The following is a 21,269-nucleotide window of genomic DNA, read 5'->3' on the forward strand; positions in this document are numbered from 1 at the left end:
GCCTGGTGTTGGCTTAACGGTTAGGGCGGAGGGCTTGGGATCCTGGGGCCCCGATTTTGAATCACGGTCAGCTGTTGAATTAACACCAGGTGGTGGTCGATTCAGCCTGTCGTTCTTCCCAAGTCGGCAAAATGAGTACCAACTCACTGGGTCCTCTCTCAGAGGTTGGTGGCAGGATTTGTACTCCGGCCGCCGTAAATCATAACAAACTCCATAACAAACAGTGGTGTGTGTCGGGATGGTGCTTCGGTCACTTTGATAGTGTTGACTAACTTACCAACATCGATAATAAACCATATGGTGTGTCAATGCAATCTCTTCGTTTCCATGGTGACAGACAGCTTAGAGACTTGGAGTACTTCAAAATAATTTAGTATATATTATTTGCTAGCTGGTATCTCCACCCAGGTCATACTATCCTCTTCAGCTAAAGTATCAAACAAGCCTGGCTAGGCCTCTGTTAGACTTTCGTGTGTGTGTGTGTGTGTGTGTGTGTGTGTGTGTGTGTGTGTGTGTGTGTGCGTGCGTGCGTGCGTGCGCGCGCGCGCGCAGACTTGGCATTTAATATGGAATATTTTTTTTCCCTTGACTTGGGTTTACTTTCTTAACTTGGTATATCAATCTTGCGAGTTTCTTTTACACTTTGGTGATTTATTTGTTAAAAGAATCATGTCACTGATTGTCTGTCGCAGCAAGAAGTCAACAACAGGATTATATCACAGGTGGTGGGGCAAAATGTACGGACAGGTGCATTTGACGATTGGCTTCACAGTCGGGTATACAAGGGTTGTTGCGTTCTGTATTAGTGGAAAACAACTGCTGCACGTCTCCAAAAGTTATTGCCGCTTCCTCTGGAGATGGTCCGTCAACTCGACAATGCTGTTTGTCATGGAGTGGTGGTTTTACGAAATTACGGCATGAAAGACCATGCTATTGCTCGGCAGTATGGCATCACTCAAGGTCAGGTGTCAAAAGATCCTGAAACGAAATGCTCAGAGGGGTGTCCCTACTCCAATACCGAGGCCAGGACATCCCCGCAGAACCACAAGGAGGGATGATCGCCAGCTGCACCGGTTACTCCGCAATGGCCGTACCAAGTCAGCTAATCAGCTTAGGGCTGAGTGGCAGCAACTGACAAATGTGCCTGTATCCAGAAGGCTAGTCAACCAATGACTGGTTCAAGCAGGCTATCGTGCCAGGCATCCCCTGAGAAAGCCACGCCTGACCAGACAACACCACCAGCGCCGATTGCAGTGGGCCAGAGAGCACCGTCAATGGCAGCCAGGACACTGGAATCACGTGATCTTCAGTGACGAGTGTAGATTTCTGGTCTATCGTCAAGATGGCCACGTCCATGTGCGCAGACAAGTGCATGAAGCCTACAACAAAGATTGTATAGTGCCAAGAGTCCAAGCTGGAGGTGGTGGGGTGACAGTTTGGGCTGCTTTTCATGCAGGGGGCAAAACTGACCTGGTTGTTCTGAATGGAAACCTGAACCAGTTCAAGTGCAGGGCCATTCTGGAAGAAACATTGCTTCCATTTGCTCGTGCAGCCTTTCGAGGAAACTTTGTCTTCCAAGATGACTATGCACGGCCTCATCGTGCTTGCATGATCCAACACTTTCTTGCTGACCGTGGTGTGGAGCATATGGAGTGGCCTGCCATGTCCCCGGATATGAATCCGATAGAGAACTTGTGGGCAGAATTAACGCATCAAATCGACCACTTGGACCAGCAGCCGACCTCTGTGCGTGAATTGCAGCAGGCTATTGTTACTGCATGGCAAGCAATTCCTGTCCAAACCTTTGCAAATCTCGTGAACAGCATGCCTCAACGTGTACGTGTACGTGCTCACCTGAATGCTCGTGGGGGTTACACGAAGTACTGAACTGTAATTTTACTGTCCATAATCTCAGTCCTAATTTAACTTTTGTTTTTGTTAAAAAAAAAATTGGCTCATGTGCAAAATAAAGAGATACTTCTGGAAAACGTACAGAAGTTTAACACAGCACTGTCCATGAATTGAGTTCGATATCAGTTTACATCACTTTCAAGGATCAATTTATTTGTTTCGAAATGTCAAATGTGATTTTTGTTTCTTTTAAAGGTCACATTAACAAAATCTAGAATAATTTCAACATAATTCCAATGAACTTTTGGTTCTAAGACATCTTGAAAAGTAAGTTCACCCCCACAAAAAAATATTCCATATTAAATGCCAAGTCTGTATGTGTGTGTGTATACTGTATATATATATATATATATATATATATATATGTATATATATATATATATATATATATATATATATATATATATATATATATATATATATATATATATATATATACATATATATACATATATATACATCTATATATATATACATATATATACATCTATATATCTATATATCTATATATCTATATATCTATATATCTATATATATATATATATCTATATATATATATATATATATTGTTATGGTTTTTAGAACCTTCACTTTGTAAATTTTGGTAAATGTTCCCTTATAAATAATCCCCTGTAAATATGCCCATTTTTGGTAAAGGTTAAAGATCGCACCCTAGTTAGTCCATGTACAACACGTAGAGCACCATAGGACCTCTCTGTAGTTATCTCATTATTATGTGTTTTAGTTAAGGATCTGTTCCCAACAGTTGAATCTGCGTTAGGGCAGCGTTCGCTGCCCCTTGTCTTGGTTCGTTTGCTGGCCCCATGCCGCCATTACGCACGCGGTAATCTGGAGGAAAAAGGGGAGGAGAGGGTTCGAGCGCCAGGAACGAGGCGTGGCCTGTCAGTCTCCTCAAGAGGTGGAGCCAGCGAGCCCTCGCCGGCCAACCAGGGCCGAGGTGAGCCGACCGGTACGTGTGTCCTAGGAGCCGGTGGCTGGATACAAGAACGCCCAATAAAAGCGGCTGCGAGGGACTGCTTCACCACATGAGTGCGAAGGTCCGAAGTACAAGGTACCAGATGAGAACACGATGAATCGTAAGGCAGGAGAGTGGGTCCGTTGACGACGACAATACCGCCATATATTCACATTGTCCGACCCTGTGAAACCGATATGTGCAGCTGCCGCCGGGTTTCGCCTCAAGCCCGGAGCGTGGACCGGAGCGGACCTCGACGCTGTGCATCTGCCCGGACCTTCCTTCCTGCCCTGCCATCTGCTTGGACCTTCTCCCCCTTCCAGCCATTCCTTCCTGCCATTCCCTATTCGTGCGAGTCTGTTTGTTCTGTCGGGGCGTATGGTAATATATGACTGTTTTAAGGCTGCCCTGTGTCCTGCTTCTTCTTCCTCTGTGTATTCTTTGCCTTTCATTTCCTCTTCATTTTGTGTGCATAATTAATAAATATCTGTTCTTCCTTCACTTTGGTTTCTCCTTCCCTCGATCGCTTTAGTCCCTTCCCAATTGAGTACATGTGGCACGATTCGCCCAACGCTCGGAATCGTGTTTAGTGTTTTGTTAATGGCCCGAGTCGCAGCTCGCTTCGCTCGGCGCATCCAATCACGCTGCGGCCCGGGTGGAAGTATCTCCTCGCTTACGGCTGGTGGTGGTAATTAGGTAGTAAGACGGATTGGGCTTACAACCCTACTCACCACCGACCGGAAGTGATGTCATACCCCCAGGCCCGGCGGATGGCCAGCTTAACAGGACAAGGGGATTAACCCCCCCTTGCTAACGGGAGTGCCGTCCCCCGGATCCGTAACAATATATATATATATATATTTGAAAATGTTTTGGTCACATACATACATGACCATATACGTTTGCTCCATTATAAAGCTATATTATAAGGCAAGCATCACCAATCTCCTGCGAAGGTGTTTTTTTTGTTTGTTTTTGTTTTTTAACGTTTTTTTTAACACAAGTTTTCAGATGTTTTTATTTTACAGTTGTAGAAATAGCTATTTTCAAATGCTAGATATAGATTGAGATGTTTATTATGGATACGTTTCCAGTTTGTTTCTTTTCCAGACACTTTCCGACGGTTGTGATTTTTCCCTGTGTATCGGCTTCGATGTCTGTGGGTCCACATGTACAGACCATTCACTGGTAGTGATCCGTCTGAGGATTGTGTAACACACGCCCATCTATTTGGGCCTTGCACCGAATCACCTGGTCAGGAGCTTGCAGTACAAGCAGGTGCTCATTCGGCAAGCTAAGAAAGTTCTCCTTTTGTTGTGCAGCGGCAGAGCCCTTTTTCTCTTGGGTACTTTCCCAAGTATTTTCAGCTGATTTCAGAAGCTTTGTGTGCATTTCAGGTAGCGATTATCTCCGACACACCATATACTTGATGATACCCTGAATGGTTTATTGGAGTTTATGCCTATGCATGCCGGGCATTCTGGGTAGAATACAGCATTTCAATTGCTGACCCCTGCCCCGGGCCAGCTTTGACAGCACAGACTTTGTATAGACAAGGACATTGATGATTACCCAACATTTATGGGGAGAATTTGTGTGTGAATGCAGTTGCACCCCTCTCCCCCTCCCACCAATCTTCCTCTCCCTTTAAAATCACTTGATCCTTGTAATGGCTTCAATGTACCCACTATGATCGTAAGTGTATTGTTGGTTGTCTAGTCGGAGTTTATTTGACAAAGGGTGTGGTGATTCAATTTTGATGAACCATCTTTGAGATAAACTTTTAATTACGGGATAAGTTTGACACGTCGGTTGAAAATGCTTGGAATTTGTCGTGCTCCAGAGACGCAACTGAAGAGGAGTTCTGTATTTTCGGCAGTGTTGATGTTTCCTTTGGTTTTGGGGCCCGTGACTAGCACACAAGAAACTGGAAGCTTTTATCACTTTAAATGACTGGTTGCCCCTGAACAGCCTGAAGCTTGCCATCAGTTGTGACTCCATGCCATGGTCACCTCATCCCTGCACAAAACGTGTGTGTGTATATGTAATATATTTACGGTATTCCACATCACCCACTCTTCCTTGTTTGAACTGTAGTTGTGATTCATTTTTCTTCCCCCAATCACTCTGCAGATGTCAGCATTTTTTTTTTTATCTCCCACTAATCCATGCCCAGGAGCAGCCCAAAGGTGCAGGTGTTTGCGGTGATTCATAAATCCTCTCCCCCCTCCCCGGCTGCCCTACCCACGTGCTGTTGCAGATCTGCAATTAACTTGCCACGGCTAATGATCAGCATTTTGCCGGTCTTTAGCCTTTTGCCTTGCCAAAGCAAGTGGAAGCTGCTTTTGTGTTTAACCCCTTCCATGCTAAGGGCAATTTGAGCTGCCCTGACTTATTAAGGGGAAGTATGTTGCTTTTGGGGCCCGACCGAGCAGCAGCGTTCATGGTGTGCAGTGCCCCACGCCCCAATTCATTAATATACTGCACTGGGTGTGGTGATCGTCAATGAAATCCTTTTTGGGGCCTTGTTCTGGTATATTGGTTATTTATTTTTCACCATCGGCCGAGTGGCAACATTCAGGATTACAACCCTCGTGTCTCATTCTGTGGATACTTGGCACTGGGACACGATCCTACGTCTGGCTTTGGTTTTATGGGATGTTCCATGCTGGGGTAAAATGCAATGACTTGAATCGGTTTATTATTGTGGTTTACTCGTAAATGATGAGCAATGTTGGACGTCTTGCTGATGAAGTTCTGTTGGAATGACCTAATATTCCTGTGGTGTTCTGTTCACAGCAGGTAATCCTTGCAATGGGGATGTTGATAAGCAAGCTTTTTCACGACGTATTTGGTAAAAAGGAGATGCGAATCCTTATGGTGGGGCTTGACGCGGCTGGAAAAACGACCATCTTGTACAAGCTAAAGCTCGGCGAGATCGTCACAACTATTCCCACAATAGGTCAGTGGGCTTTGTTTGCTTGTCATCATGTAAACCCTCTTCGTCTTCTTAGTCCCTCGGCCTTCCTCTTCTTCCTCTTCATCTTCCCTCAGCCTTGCTAGTCCTCCTCTTCTCTCACCATTCCGCTTCGTCCTCTTCTTCCATTGGCGTTCCGCTTCTTCTTCCCTCGGCGTCCCGCTTCTTCTTGCATCGGCATTCCTCTTCTTCTTCTTGCATCGGCATTCTTCTTCCATCGGCATTCCTCATCTTCTTCTCTTGGCATTCCTCTTCTTCATCCAAAGCTTTATCTCCTTTAGCTTGAAGCATTATTTCATTCTTATCAACACATTGGTTCAGAATTTGCTGTTAAATTATTTTTGTCCCCCGTCGCACCGCGGAGCGAAAGGGGGACTATGGTTTGTGCGTACGTGCGTACGTGCGTGCGTGCGTAGGCGAAGGACCGCATTCGAATTTGGTGTGTGAGTGCAACCCACGTCAAAATCCAAGATGGCTGCCCCCATGTATGTCTGAACCTTGTGAGCGCAATATCTTGAAAAATAAGCGAAGTACCAACTTCTAATCTAATGTGTGGGTGTATCTTGGCATAAGGAAGAACTCCATTGAAAATTGGGTCGCCACGTCAAAATCCAAGATGGCCGCCGCCATGTATGTCTGAACCTTGTGAGCGCAATATCTTGAAAAATAAGCGAAGTACCAACTTCTAATCTAATGTGTTGGTGGATCTAGGCATAAGGAAGAACGCTATTGAAAATTGGGTCGCCACGTCAAAATCGAAGATGGCCGCCTTGCGTCTTCCACTTTGTCAACTCGCATCACTTCACCGACAGGGGACCTAGGCATAACGCTTGTTTCATTTGGAATGACTGATACAAAAACATTTTGTTTGTGTTACACATCCTGCAATTACTGTTGGGCATTTACATATGGTTGGTTATAAGGTACGGGTGAAATTGAGAAAAGGGGAGTGGTCAAGGGTCAGGAATTGGAGGGATGAGAGGTGAGGGGGGGGGGGGGGGGCCTGTGAGCACACCCATAAAACGAGTTTCACCATCATGTGCAACGCTGACTGTGTACGGTATTTATTTATTTATTTATTTTTTCTTTGAATTCCTTTTAAAACTGTCACCTCTATATTGTACATACCAGCAAAGGTACCTGTCGTCGCTTTGCTGATGGATTTAATGAAAAGGCAACATGTTGGACTTCACAAACATTCTGCTCCATTCACTCTGCCATTTGCCCAAGGTCATCTTCTATCTACTTGGCAGTCAGATAACATCACCTTCATCAGCCATCCTTGCTGATTATATATGGCATGAGTAAAAACCATTTCTGCTTCACTGCGAAGCTCAGTGTTGGATACTTTGGTTTGAACCTCCGTTTAAATTGACTGAAATGATACATTTTGAAAATTGAGAATTATTCTTACTCACATTTCACCATCACCGTAATGCATATTAAGTTGTTTCAACTTTCTTTGTGCAAGATGATGTTTTGTAATGCCAGATATAACTAGCAGGTGCTATACGATACGCATTTACTTAGAGGGAATTGGGATTTTCCCCCCACTCTGAAACTCTCCCCCAGATATGCATACACAAATCCTTTGGCAACATGCAAGATTTTGTGTGTGTTTGTGTGTTTGTGTGTGTGTTTGTTTTTTTTGTTTTTTTATTATAAAGGTTTTGAAGCATGTATAAATAAATAAACACAAATTGAGCTTTATATATTGTGTGTAGAAGTTTTTGAATCACGCTCCTGTCTTTTTCCACCAATTCATTTTTGAGTAATGACCAATCTTAAGTACATTCTGAAATTGTGGCAAAAAACATCCCTGGATGACGACAGCTACATTGCATTGGAATGAAGGGTGCCAAATCCAAGTGGTCATCAGCATGTATTTATTTATTTAATTATATTGCCTTTAGTCCGTTGTGGCAACGACAAATAATAATGTATTCCTTGTACTGTAGACTGGATTTTAAAAAAATGTATTCCCAAAGCAGGAAGACCTGTAGCTTGTTTTGCTGCAATTAAGCCCCATCTGGGTTTTTTTTTTTTTTTTTTTTTTTTTTAAACTCAACTGGACCATGTCCAGCTGAATTTTTGTCGACACCCAGTGTCCGTCGTCCGTCTGTCGGTCGTCTGTAAACAATGCGACGTCTACGCTCTAAAAGTCACAAATATTGATGAAATTTGATAAAACTTGTTATGCAGCATCTTTAAGACATAAACTAGTTTGGGATTGCATTTGGGCGTTGCACGCCTAAAAATGGGCAAGGCAGGGCGGCCATATTGAAAAATCAATTTTTGTCATATTTTTAGCACATATAAACTATATAGTTTGTGGTTCTATTATGCATATTCTAACCATATTGAGAAAAGACCAGTTGAGTTCAGGTTCCCTGGAACCTCTAGTTTTGTTTTGTTTTGGACATGGATATTTGCTGAATTGACTGCATGCATCACAAGATGTGACTTGAGTTTAATTGGATCGTAAAGCTCTAGTTTTGTGCATGTGACACAAACACATAAGGGAGCAGACGACTCTGTCACATGTACTTATACGTGTCATCGGGTTGTATTTTGGCACGGCGTTTCAAGTGGAGTACTTGAGTGTGTATGCAATGTGGCCCGTTTCCTTTTATTCAGGCTTTAACGTTGAGACTGTAGAATACAAGAACATCAGCTTCACGGTGTGGGATGTCGGGGGCCAGGACAAGATAAGGCCTCTTTGGCGTCATTACTTTCAGAACACACAGGGTATGTAACATGCGCCCCCCTGCCCCCCCCCCCTCCCCCTTTCACATCCTATGCTCATCAATGCTTAATGCAACTCCTGTATATGTGGCCTCTTTGTGCTCCAACTTCCAGCGGTGTCCTTGTGCTTTTACAGGTCTTATCTTTGTCGTGGACAGTAATGATCGTGAGCGTATCACTGAGGCACGGGAAGAGCTCATGAGGATGCTTGCTGAGGATGAGCTGCGAGAGGCTGTATTGCTTGTATTTGCAAACAAACAGGTGATATTGATGTAGTCCACCGTTTCTTCGTTCGGGAGGGCCAGGAGGAAGTGGTGTCGGTTTATCAAATTGCATTGATCCTGGTTTATTACGGGTGAGCTGCAATGCACATCCAACTGCATTGTTCTACGGTTACAATTTCCCTCGGCACTTGCTTGTGCTGTTTATGTTGAATGCAGGCCCAATAAATATTTACCAGTCAAGATGATCACATGAAAAATCGCAACTGTTTCTCGTTTGTTTCCAAGCACCACTTGCTTCATCATAGTCTCAGGAGTTGTCCAAATGAAAGCCTTGATTCCAAGTTTGGGATCCGTTCATTTGAACTTCTTTATGTCCTCGTCCCTTATTGCAGTTCAGTCTCTTAAAGTCATTGTTCTGTGATGCATTTTATTTTATTTTTTATTTTTTTATTTTTTTTGTATACTGAATCGAGGCTCGTGAAAGAGCTAACATTTATTTCACAAACAAATCAACCAGACAAACAAAACACACAAAAAGAGGGAGCGGAAGACAAGATGGGGAGAGAAGGGGAAGCACACAACCACAACATTTGAGAGCAGGGAGAAGTGTGGGAGGGAGAGGGCTTGGGGGCATGAGGCGTGGGAGGGGGAGGGCGGGGGGGGAGAGGTATAAAAACAAAAGGGGACCGAAATTAGCGGGGGTAGAAAAGATCAAGGTTTTGGATGGGGGAGGATAAGAGATGGTGGTGAACAGCTGTTTTAAAGACCTGGAGGGTGCAGTGGGATTGAAGAGAGTGAGGGAGTTTGTTCCAGAGGTGGGAGAAAAGAGGAATGAAGGAGTGAAGGTGAGCAGAAAGTCTTGATTTTGGCAGTTTAACCATAAGAGGGTTGCAAGCAGATCTTGTGTGACCTGTAGGAATATTTGGGGGACAGAGCCCAGAGAGGGCTGGGGGGGCCAGGCCAGAGAGGAGTCGGTAGAAGACGGAAAGACCACCAACCTGCCTGCGGTGAGTGAGTGAAAGGCCCTTGGAGTTAGCTTCATCGCGGGAGATTCCAATGATTCTGAACGCTTTGGTTTCAACAGCGTGAAGACGGGCTAGGTGTGAGGCAGGAGCACCAGACCAGAGGGGAGAGCAGTATTCCATAGAGCTGTGGATGAAAGCCTTGTATGTGGTGAGGAGCTCAGGTGTGCCAAGGAAAGACTTCGCACGACGGAGGATGCCCAGTCGGCGACTGGCTTTGGAGGCCAGATTTGAAATGTGGTTTTCCCAGGAAAGATCATGGCAAATAGTGAGACCCAAAAGCTTGAGTGACAGAACTTCTTGGAGAGGATTATTCAGAAAGTGGATGGGAGGGTTGTCCAGTCGGTCTTTTCGGAGAGACATCGTAAGAGTGTGATTTATCAGGATTGAAAGACATGTTCCATTTGTTTGCCCAGTCTGTGATTTTGTCCAGGTCTGCAGAGAGTGAGGCTGCAGACTGCCGATCTGAGGGATGAGGAATGGAGCGACAGAGAGTAGAGTCGTCAGCAAAGAGATAGAGAGGATTTTCAAGAGTCAGAGAGATCATTGATGAAGACCAGAAAAAGCACCACATAACGCACCACGCAACGCACCACACCACATAACGCATTACGAGCGTTATACCGATTTGTTGTTGCTTCGCTGCACAGAATGCTTGGCAAATGATTTATCGCTTGAGGAATATCTGTTTGCACGTAGTTGTGAATTCTGGGATGGTGCTGCGCAAGCATTATCTGCAATTAATCTATCTGCATTATCGCAAGCAATTCTGTCGAGCATTATCTGCATCGGCTATACTCTGTACTCTATATGCTTAAAAATAATTCCACTCCAAGTCCTCAAACACTTATGAGGGTATGATGAAAAGTAATGCCTCCTATTTGTTTTCTTCAAAACAGGTAAAGATATTCGAATGAAAAAGTGCAGTCAGCACTTTTGTTCTTACCTCTACTGGGTGGGAACATTCATGATTTTAACATGAGATGTCTGTTACTTTGGCCAAGGTGGTAGAGGGCCGCATGATGTCAATGCTGTGAAACGTGAAGCGCTGGAGATGAGAGTTGGGATGACTGACTGCAGGTGAGAGTTGGGATGACTGACTGCAGGTGAGAGTTGGGATGACTGACTGCAGGTAAGAGTTGGGATGACTGACTGCAGGTGAGAGTTGGGATGACTGACTGCAGGTGAGAGTTGGGATGACTGACTGCAGGTGAGAGTTGGGATGACTGACTGCAGGTGAGAGTTTACAATCTCATCCTGTCAGCACCATTACAATCCTGAGAGTAAAAGGCGGTCAATGGAGTACCACCAGTCCCACCACAAAGGGTCATCAGCTCCCACCTGCCTTCGTCAGATGTTCATCTCTTCCCCAAACTTGAGGAACACCTTCGAGGAGAACATTTGTATGCCTCTGCCCCCAAAGGTGGCCGGAGGCATTGTTTTCGGGTTGACGGTCTGTCCGTTCATCCGTACGGGCTAAACCTCGTTTTTCTCAGCAACCACATGTCCTAATGTCCTATTGAGACGAAACGTTCAGGGTAGGAGTGAAACCCATGCAGAATGTTATGATGATTGTGATGTCATAGGTCACGTGGTATGGTAGCCATCTTAGATTAAAATAAAAAAATATTTCTCGGAAACCGCTGAATGGAAAAAATTAACTTGGCACATTGTCGAGTACTCCCAATGGGGAACAAAAGCATGATAATGAGATTGTGAAGGTGAAGGTAGGTGATAGGTGAAGTTGGTATACCAGCCAAAAATGTTTTAATCTAATTCCTTATCCTAAAAATCTGAAATTGCATGCACATGATCTATGACCCATTTGTCTTGAAATATTAAATTTATGACATCATAGGTCACATGGTTTGGCAGCCATATTGGATTTAACCTAAAACTTTAAAAGAACATCTTCTCCCAAACGACCAAATCAATTGACAACTTTACGTGTGTCATTGACTAGGCATGGCGATTAAAAGATTATCACAAAAACATCATTGGTCACATGGCGTGGCAGTCATATTGGATTGAAGGGAAATATTAAATAATTATCTCTGAAACCGCTTACCCAATCTATGCGAAATTTTACAAATATCTTGCACCACTGTTGCATATAGTTTGAAAATGATGTCGTAGGTCACGTTCTTTGGCAGCTATCTTGGATAGAAAAATGAACCTTATCTTTTTGAACCATGAACCATGAAACCATTTTGAACCATGAAAAATGAACCAAAATGAACCTTTTTTTTTTTTTCCCCTCTGCAACTGTCCGTCTGCCGACACGAAATTTTCATCACAGGAGCGCCTCCTCCTGTCGAATATTTTAATGATTATGACGTCATAGGTCATGTGGTACAGGCGCCATCTTGTAAAAACTGAAAAACGCTGCACCTCTAATCTCAAAAAACACTTGTGGAGAAAAAATTGAAGCGTGGCTCATTGTAAAGAACTCTGCATGGGGATTAGGTGTTGTTAACAATGTTGTCATTGGTGCCTTAATTATGATGTCATAATTCGACTGGGACAACGCTTCGTCCAATCAGCTTGAAATTTATTGAGCGTGATCTGCGCAACAATTATCTTGGGGAATGTAAATTTATGTCATCACTCACGTGGTCTGGCAGCCATATTGGATCAAAGAAAGATAAGGAAAAAAACCCCTTCAAAAACAGAAGAGTTGGCTTGCACCAAGTTGACTGCGCAGGGCAAGTATTTTATGAATACCATCTAGTTTATGTTAAACAATCGAGCATAAACGATGCAAGTTTAAGTGATTAAACAGTTGCGTTATGGTCAAATGGTAATGTCACTCAGCAACACATCTTAACCCCTAAAACAGATTTTGCATTGATAATGGAAAAGATGCATTCTTGTTGTTTAAAGTAACATTCCAAGCATTTATCAGCAAATGTTCAGAGTTCACCTGCCCATGCCTTAGAATGAAGTGAACGAATAAGTTGTATGTTTGGCCTGGCTTAATTGTAATGTCCTCTCTCCGACATCAATCCCACTTCTGTAGGACCTTCCAAATGCAATGAACGCCGCAGAGATCACCGACAAACTGGGCCTGCACTCACTGCGCCATCGCTACTGGTACATCCAAGCGACGTGCGCCACCAGTGGGGACGGCCTCTATGAAGGCCTAGACTGGCTATCTAACCAGCTCAAATCCAATAAATGAGTCTTTCTGGGCATCTCTGTTCCCAAGTTCCCCGTGTCCCGCTGCATTGCTGTCTTCTTTTGCCTTTCAGCTGTCACTTTTCTTTATCTTACGTTCCCTTCATGAAATGCTGATATTTCATCCTCACCAGTCATTTCAATCATGTTCACCACCATTTCATGTTATTATTATCATTGTGGCTATTTTATTTTTTTGCAGCATTATCTGAACTGACTGTTTTTAATCACCTGCCATTGTCAGGCCACTTAGCAGGCAAACCGTGATCCACTGGAGAAGGGAGGGTGGGAGTGGTGAAGACACTCTCTGGTCGTTTGCTCTATTCTTGGCAAAGATCCCACTTGCTTGACTTCACGTTCTGTATGTTGACCCATTTTGCTTGTCAATTTGATTCAAAATCCCTGACGAGCTTTCCTGCAGAGGATTAGTCTTTAGTTTTCTTCCTCGCCATCTTTACATTCCAATTTGCCACTGAAAACCCCTAGAACTTTGATATTGGTTGTGAGCGAGTGATGTTCATGGGGATTGAAGAGTGGTATGTGTTCAGGGTCTAATCTCAGCCTTGACCATTTAGTAGCACACTGATAATTTGCTCTCCCATTGCCTGGGTCACTCCCTACAGTGAATGGTGTGCAGATCTTTTAAGATTGCGCATTGATTGGCTAAAGATATGCAGCACACCATGGGATGCTCTGTTTGCCTGCTTGTCTGCCCCTCTGGTTCTCCCTGCAGTTCCTGTGATATGAGCATTTCTCACCTCCTCCTCCCTTCTCAAGCCGCTTCCCCACCATCGATGAATGTTCAACTGTTTCAAAGTGAATGGATGGTGGATAGGACAGATCATTGGTGCACACATCCTTCAGAAATACTCTGACCCTTGTTTGCGAACATTTCCATGGATTGTGTTCGTATTGGTTTGGCCTTGGGTCTGGGTCAGCCATGCATGTCTGCAGTATGTTGTATTATGAAATGGTCATTCCTTGTATGAGAGTATTAGAATAAAAAGAGGAAAAGGTCCCACAGATATATAAATCGGTCTTGGTCTATCGACTTTTGTACAGCATCAAATGCAACATAAAATACACCTACGCAGGCGCAGTCAAAGCTACACTTTTCTACCAGCTGTGAGGGAGTGATGCGCCACTTCCGGAGCCAATGTGAGATGAGGGGTGGAAATGTATCACGTGATTTGCAATTCTTGCTCGCTGAAAGTGCTGTTATTGTGTTTTTTTCATCAATTTGATTTCGGATTGAAATTTGTTATTGTGATGCTGACCTTCCACATGTGAAAATACGAGTGATATTAGTAGAGGAAATTTCAGGGAAAATGGCCCAGGTGTTTGGAAACTATGAATGAACAAGCTTGTGCATGATATACAGGGCGAGTCAGAAGTAGCGTCCGATTTCTGTTTATATATATATATATATATATATATATTTCTGTCAGTTGATTGTTTGTTTGCCATTTGTATTAGTGTACAAGAAGGTAGAAATAAATGAATGACATGTTTGTTTATATATATATATATATAAACAGAAATTGGGTGCTACTTCTGACACTATATAAACATAAATTTGGCACTACTTCTGACACCCTGTATATACAGACTTGGCATTTAATATGGAATATTTTTTTTGTGGGGGTGAACTTACTTTTCAAGATTACTTAGAACCAAAAGTTAATTGGAATTATGCTGAAATTATTCTAGATTTTGTTAATGTGACCTTTAAAAGAAACAAAAACCACATTTGACATTTCGAAGCAAATAAATTGATCCTTGAAAGTGATGTAAACTGATATCGAACTCAATTCATGGACAGTACTGTGTGTTTATTACCTCTACGTTTTCCAGAAGTATCTCTTTATTTTGCACATTAGCCAAAAAAAATTTCAACAAAAGCTAAATTATGACTGGGATTACGGACAGTAAAATTACAGTTCAGTACTTCGTGTAACACCCACGAGCATTCAGAAGAGCACGTACACGTCGAGGCATGCTGTTCACGAGATTTGCCAAGGTTTGGACAGGAATCGCTTGCCATGCAGTGACAATAGTCTACTGCAATTCACGCACAGAGGCAGGCTGCTGGTCCAAGTGGTCGATTTGACGCGTTAATTCTGCCCACAAGTTCTCTATCGGATTCATATCCGGAGACATGGCAGGCCACTCCATATGCTCTACACCACGGTCAGCAAGAAAGTGTTGGATCAGGCGAGCACGATGAGGCCGTGCATTGTCATCTTGGAAGACAAAGTTTCCTCGAAAGGCTGCACGAGCAAATGGAAGCAATGTTTCTTCCAGAATGACCCTGTACTTGAACTGGTTCAGGTTTCCATTCAGAACAACCAGGTCAGTTTTGCCCCCTGCATGAAAAGCAGCCCAAACGGTCACCCCACCACCTCCAGCTTGGGCTCTTGGCACTATACAATCTTCGTTGTGGGCTTCATGCACTTGGCTGCACACTCGGACGCGGCCATCTTGACGATAGACCAGAAATCTAGACTCGTCACTGAAGGTCACGTGATTCCAGTGTCCTGGCTGCCATTGACGGTGTTCTCTGGCCCACTGCAAGCGGCGCTGGCTGTGCTGTCTGGTCAGGCGTGGCTTTCTCAGGGGGCGCCTGGCACGATAGCCTGCTTGAACCAGTCGTTGGTTGACTAGCCTTCTGGATACAGGCACATTTATCAGTTGCCGCCACTCAGCCCTAAGCCGATTAGCTGACTTGGTACAGCCATTGCAGACTAACCGGTGCAGCTGGCGATCATCTCTCCTTGTGGTTCTGCGTGGACGTTCTGGCCTCGGTATTGGAGTAGGGACACCCCTCTGAGCATTTCGTTTCAGGATCTTTGACACCTGACCTTGAGTGATGCCATACTGCCGAGCAATAACACGCTGTTTCATGCCAGAATTTCGTAAAGCCACCACTCCATGACAAACAGCATTGTCAAGTTGACGGACCATCTCCAGAGGAAGCGGTAATAACTTATGTAGACGTGCAGCAGTTGTTTTCCACTAATACAGAACGCAACAACCCTTATATACCCGATTGTGAAGCCAATCGTCAAATGTACCTGTCCTTACATTTTGGCATGCCACCTGTGATATTATCCTGTTATTGACTTCTTGCTGCGAAAGACGATCAGTGACATGGTTCTTTTGACAAAGAAAATCACCGAAGCGTAAAAGAAACTCACCAGATTGATATACAGAGTTCAGAAAGTAAACCCAAGTGAAGAAAAAAAAAAATTCCATTTAAATGCCAAGTCTACACACACACACACACACACACACACACACACACACACACACACACACACACACACACACACACACACACACACGAAAAAGTAAGTACACCCCATGTAAAGTTTTGACTTTTTCAACATACAGCTATTTGATCTTCATTTCAACAATATTGATAGATAAAGGTGATATAATATAACAAATATCATGAAACATTTACATTTTGTAGTCCATTGTAGACTTTAAATAAACATAAATGCAAATTTCGCATGTGGAAAAAGTAAGTACACCCTTGGCTCTAATAGGTGGTATTGCCCCCTTTGGCAGAAACAACATCAAGTAGGCGTTTCTTATAACTGTCTACCAATCTCTGACATCGACTGGGAGAAATTTTTGCCCACTCCTCCATGCAGAATTCTTTCAGCTGTTCGATGTTTGAGGGGTTTCATGCATGCACAGCTCGTTTCAAATCCCCCCACAACATCTCGATGGGATTTATATCCGGGCTTTGACGGCCATTCCAGAACCCTCCATTTCTTTCTTTTCAGCCATTCCTTGGTGGATTTACTGGTATGTTTAGGGTCATTGTCATGTTGCAAGGCCACCTTCGGTTGAGCTTCAACCTTCCGACAGATGGCCTCACATTATCCTCAAGCACCCTCTGGTACAATGAATAATTCATCGTGGATTCTATGATGGTGAGCTGCCCAGGCCCTGATGCAGCAAAGCTGCCCCAAACCATAATATTTCCACCCCCATGCTTTGCAGTTGGTATCAGGTTCTTGTGGTCAAATGCTGTCTTTGGTTTTCACCAAACATGTCTTCTGGTACTGTGGTCAAATAGCTCTACCTTTGACTCATCTGTCCAGAGCACATTGTTCCAGAAGTGCTGGTCTTTGCCTAGGTGTTTATTGGCAAACTTTAGTCTTGCCCTGATGTTCTTTCTGGTCAGCAAAGGTTTCCTCCTGGCACACCTCCCATGTAGATCAAATTTGTGCAGCCTCTTTCTAATGGTAGACTTGTGCACTTTGACATCAACAGTGGCAAGAGCTACCTGTAGGTCCCGTGATGACATTCTGGGGTTCTTGGAGACTTCTTTCAGCATCTTGCGGTCTGCTCTCGGGCTGAACTTGCTGGGGCGGCCTCGCCTGAACAAGTTGGCAGTTGTTTGGAAGCTTCTCCACTTGTAGATGATCTTCTGGACAGTCGAATGATTGATTTCAAATTGTTTGGAGATCTTTTTAAATCCCTTGCCAGACTCGTAGGCATCTATAACCTTTTCTGAAGGCCTCAGAGAGCTCTTTTGATCTCGGCATAGTGACGCCGCACACTTCAACAACAAAGAGCAAACCAAACTAAATGTCTGAGGTTTAAATAAGACAGGTTCCTCCAAGATCCTCTCTAACGATGTTCTAATCATTTGCACCTGAGCTGGTGCACCTGATTCTAATTTTAGGTATTTGAAGTAGTGATAAATGTAGGGGTGTACTTAGTTTTTCCACATGTGAAATTTGTATTTATGTTTATTTAAATTATACAATGGACTACAAAATGTAAATGTTTCATGAAATTTGTTATTTTATATCACCTTTATCTATCAATATTGTTGAAATGAAGATCAAATAGCTGTTGAAATATGTTGAAAAAGTCAAAACTTTACATGGGGTGTACTTGCCTTTTCACATGACTATTGCATATTCTTCATCACACATTGCACATTCTTGCATATTGCACATTCTTGCATATTGCATATTCATCACATATATATTATGTCTTTTGCGGTAGTGATATGTAGAGCCAGATAGATCTGTGTAGGTAGGTGTCTGACTGTCACGATAGGGAATCTACCTGTAATAAGTTGTGTTTAGGCGTTTTGTCGGTTAAGAGTATACTTGTGAACCTACCAGGAGGTTCGTGTGTTAAGTAGAGTTAGGGATTAAAGAGTAGTGCCGCTGTGTGTCCACACCTGGTAGCCAAACCTTTGTCCCTTTTGGCACTGCAGACCAACATAGACGTTCCGACAGGTCCTTAGCGCAACACTGATTAATTCCCTTCCCTGACGAGACTCTGGGAGAACCGGCAAAAGGAAACCAGGCCGGGACACCGCCGATAATGGCCGCCGCCACCTATACCTCCGGCGGGCCTATCCACATCGAATAGCACGCGCTATGACCATGGAGTAGGGAACGAGGTTGGGAGGCGCGGTGGGCGTGGGCCTGAGCGAAGCTGGGATGTTCGGTGGAAGGGACTGATTGGTTGGCAGCGCGCCAAGGCTGATGTCACCAGCCAGCAGATAGTAGCGAGCGCCGAACTCGACGAGGAGAAGCGAGTTGGAAGGACAGAGTTGGGAGACTTGGCAGTGAGTGAGAGAGTTGCCTGAGTTGAGGAGTGGAGAAGAGTTTTCCCAGCCAGAGCAGTTGGCAAGCGGTTCAGACAGATCCCGGCCCTGTCAGTTGCGAGCAGTTGACCAGTTCGGTTCGCAGTTCACGGTTTGAGTTGGCAGTCCCGGTGCGATCCGAGTTGGCTTGTCGACCGTGCACCAGGGTCGACCTCATGGTGCATGGTGCCCGGTGCTTTGGAGCTTGGAGCGAGGCGTGCCGCTGGACGAAAGGAGCCGCGTGTGGGCAACGGAGATTGAAGATGACTGACAGATAAGACCGAGTTGCGCGTTCACCATTGCATGACGAGACATTTCTTTTGGTATTCATTTCCCTCGTCTGTGTTTGAGATCTGTCGTGTGGGGACGTCCCGATTGGGATATTCATTACCGGCGCGTGCTTTCCCTGTCCTTGCCTTTTTCCTTTAATAAACCCTTATATTATTTTCTGTACATATACCTGAACGCAGTTCCTGTGGTTGATTTTAACAGGTAAGGCTGCAGGGGTCTCACCACTCCCCTGCATCCCGCGCACTTTGGTGTCGCTGTTGGTTTTTGGAATCCGCTATTGAGTTTCCGCCTCGGGGGCTAAGGCCTTTGCGATCGGCATCCGTGACCGCCTGATATTAATCAAAGGCGGCCGCATGACAATATATATATATATATATATATATATATATATATATATTGTTACGGATCTGGGACGACGGCGCTCCCCTTGCCAAGGGGGGTTAACCCCTTGTCCTTTATACTGGCCGTCGCCGACCCTGAGGGTATGATGTCATGCCCGGTCGGCGCTGGGTAGGGTATTAGGCCTATCCGTCCTATGACCTAAGTACTGGCGCCTTTCGGGAAGCAAGGAAACACCCCCGCCCGTGCCGCAGTGTAATCTGATTGGTTGCGCCGAGCGAAGCGAACTGTGGTGCGAGCCGTTTAACAATCACTAACCCGATTGCGGAGCTTTGGCCAAAATCGCACCACAGGAACTCAATGGGGAAATCTCTAAAACGATCGGATGAGCATGAAGAAGAAGACGAAGGTAGGAAGAACAAATATTTATTATTATTTACACAAGAGTAAAGGAAGAAAAGAAGAATGAAGAAATGTAATATACAGGGAAATGGAAGGAGCAGAAGGACACAGAGCAATTCCTAGCTTATCTACACAGGCTTACTTATTCCCCAGGGACAGGACAACACAAACAGACTCACACGAATGGGGAATTGCAGGTAGGATTGGCTGGAGGGATGAGAAGGTTCAGGTGGTCCACAGAACGGGCGACCGGGAGGTCCGAGGGTCGCGGCACGACGTCGGAGTTTGCGTGCAGGCACTTGTTCTTTTGGAGGTAGGTTCCGCAGTTGCCGTCAGTGCTGGTCGGTATTGCGAGCAGGGCGTGCCGATTCTCAGTCGCCGCAGGACGTTCGCGCCAATTAAATGAACAATCCTCCCCACTGGTGTTCCTTGCTCATGCACCTCCCTTCACAGAACTTCTCAGTGTGTGCTCCCTCACTCATCTGATGAAGCAGTCCCCCTCTCCTCGTTTTATGAGGTGTCGCGATCAAGCCGCCGGCCTCCAGGACACGCCTATCGGTCCCTCACCTCGGCTTGGGTTGGCCGGCGAGGACTCACTGGCTCCACCTCCTGACGAGCGGCTGACAGAGCCATACCTTGGTTCTTCATCTTTAGCCAACCTCGTGTTCAATGGCGGCCCCCATTCGGAAAAGAAGAGCATCCTCCCATTTGCATGGCGATCGCTGTCGCAAAAATGAAGGGGTTGAAGGGGGCCTGTCTTATTTGATTCGATGCAACGCAAATGAACTAGTGGAAAACAGAGCCTTAACTGATACACATAATAATGAGATAACTATTTAGAAGGGCCTATGATTTTCTACATGTATGCGATGGACTAGCTAAATGGACGACCTTTGACCTTTACACAAATGGAGGTATTTACAGGAATCGTTACATTATTTACAATGGGGGTATATTTACAATGAATTACACACACAGTGCACGGTTTCCCAATTCCGTTACACTGCCCCCCTTCTTCCTCCAGGCACGCCCCGGGCCGATAAAACTTTAACTTAATGTGGCACGTAGGTGTAATTCCCTCTACAATTAACCTGATCCTGAGTGACAGTTTTAAAACACAAATAAATATGTCCCCCTATTGCGTTGCACCCTACCTAACAGATTCACACCCACAGAATAACCGAATTACGGAATGGTTTTCAAACTATACATGTATGGTGGGGAGCATTATTTACAAGACATGATTTGTATCTACACTGCAACCCAGGACATGTGATTTTTTTTTTTGGGGAGACACAAAAAAAGAAAATCCTGTGGGAGGGAGGAGACAGCATGCACTGCATCGACGCACCAGCACCAATAAAGAGCACCATAAAGCACCAGTCAGTGCACAGTCATCATAGTTATATCAAAAAAAAAACTGATGGTCTTCCTCGTTCTGCTCTGCTGGTCCGTCGTTCTTCCTGATGTTGTCGTGTTCTTTGCTTGCGGCCTATTTGGTGGAAATAAAAAGGCACACAACGCGTCCATCTTTTTAATTTATGGCCAACAGGGGCCGACTATGGGTGGTTCACCTGTAGGC

General features: G+C 44.6%; 1 protein-coding gene across 3 annotated transcripts in view; it reads left to right on the plus strand.

Annotated features, from left to right (window-relative positions):
- LOC137438252 (ADP-ribosylation factor 1) overlaps positions 1–14,065 on the plus strand; it is a 28,294-nt gene extending 14,229 nt beyond the window's left edge. For 2 of the 3 annotated variants that reach the window (XM_068133346.2, XM_068133348.2), the window contains exons 2-5: positions 5,687–5,849; positions 8,502–8,612; positions 8,746–8,870; positions 12,875–14,065. In XM_068133346.2, the coding sequence (XP_067989447.1) occupies positions 5,702–5,849; positions 8,502–8,612; positions 8,746–8,870; positions 12,875–13,036 (546 nt within the window). In that variant the 5' untranslated portion in view covers positions 5,687–5,701 and the 3' untranslated portion in view covers positions 13,037–14,065. The remainder of the gene's footprint in view (positions 1–5,686; positions 5,850–8,501; positions 8,613–8,745; positions 8,871–12,874) is intronic. The other variant, XM_068133347.2, reaches the window with a different exon arrangement.
- Positions 14,066–21,269: the final 7,204 nt, after the last annotated feature.

This window comes from Myxine glutinosa, chromosome 12 (genome assembly GCF_964187855.1).
Source record: "Myxine glutinosa chromosome 12, kmMyxGlut1.1, whole genome shotgun sequence".
NCBI classification, from domain to species: Eukaryota; Metazoa; Chordata; class Myxini; order Myxiniformes; family Myxinidae; genus Myxine; species Myxine glutinosa.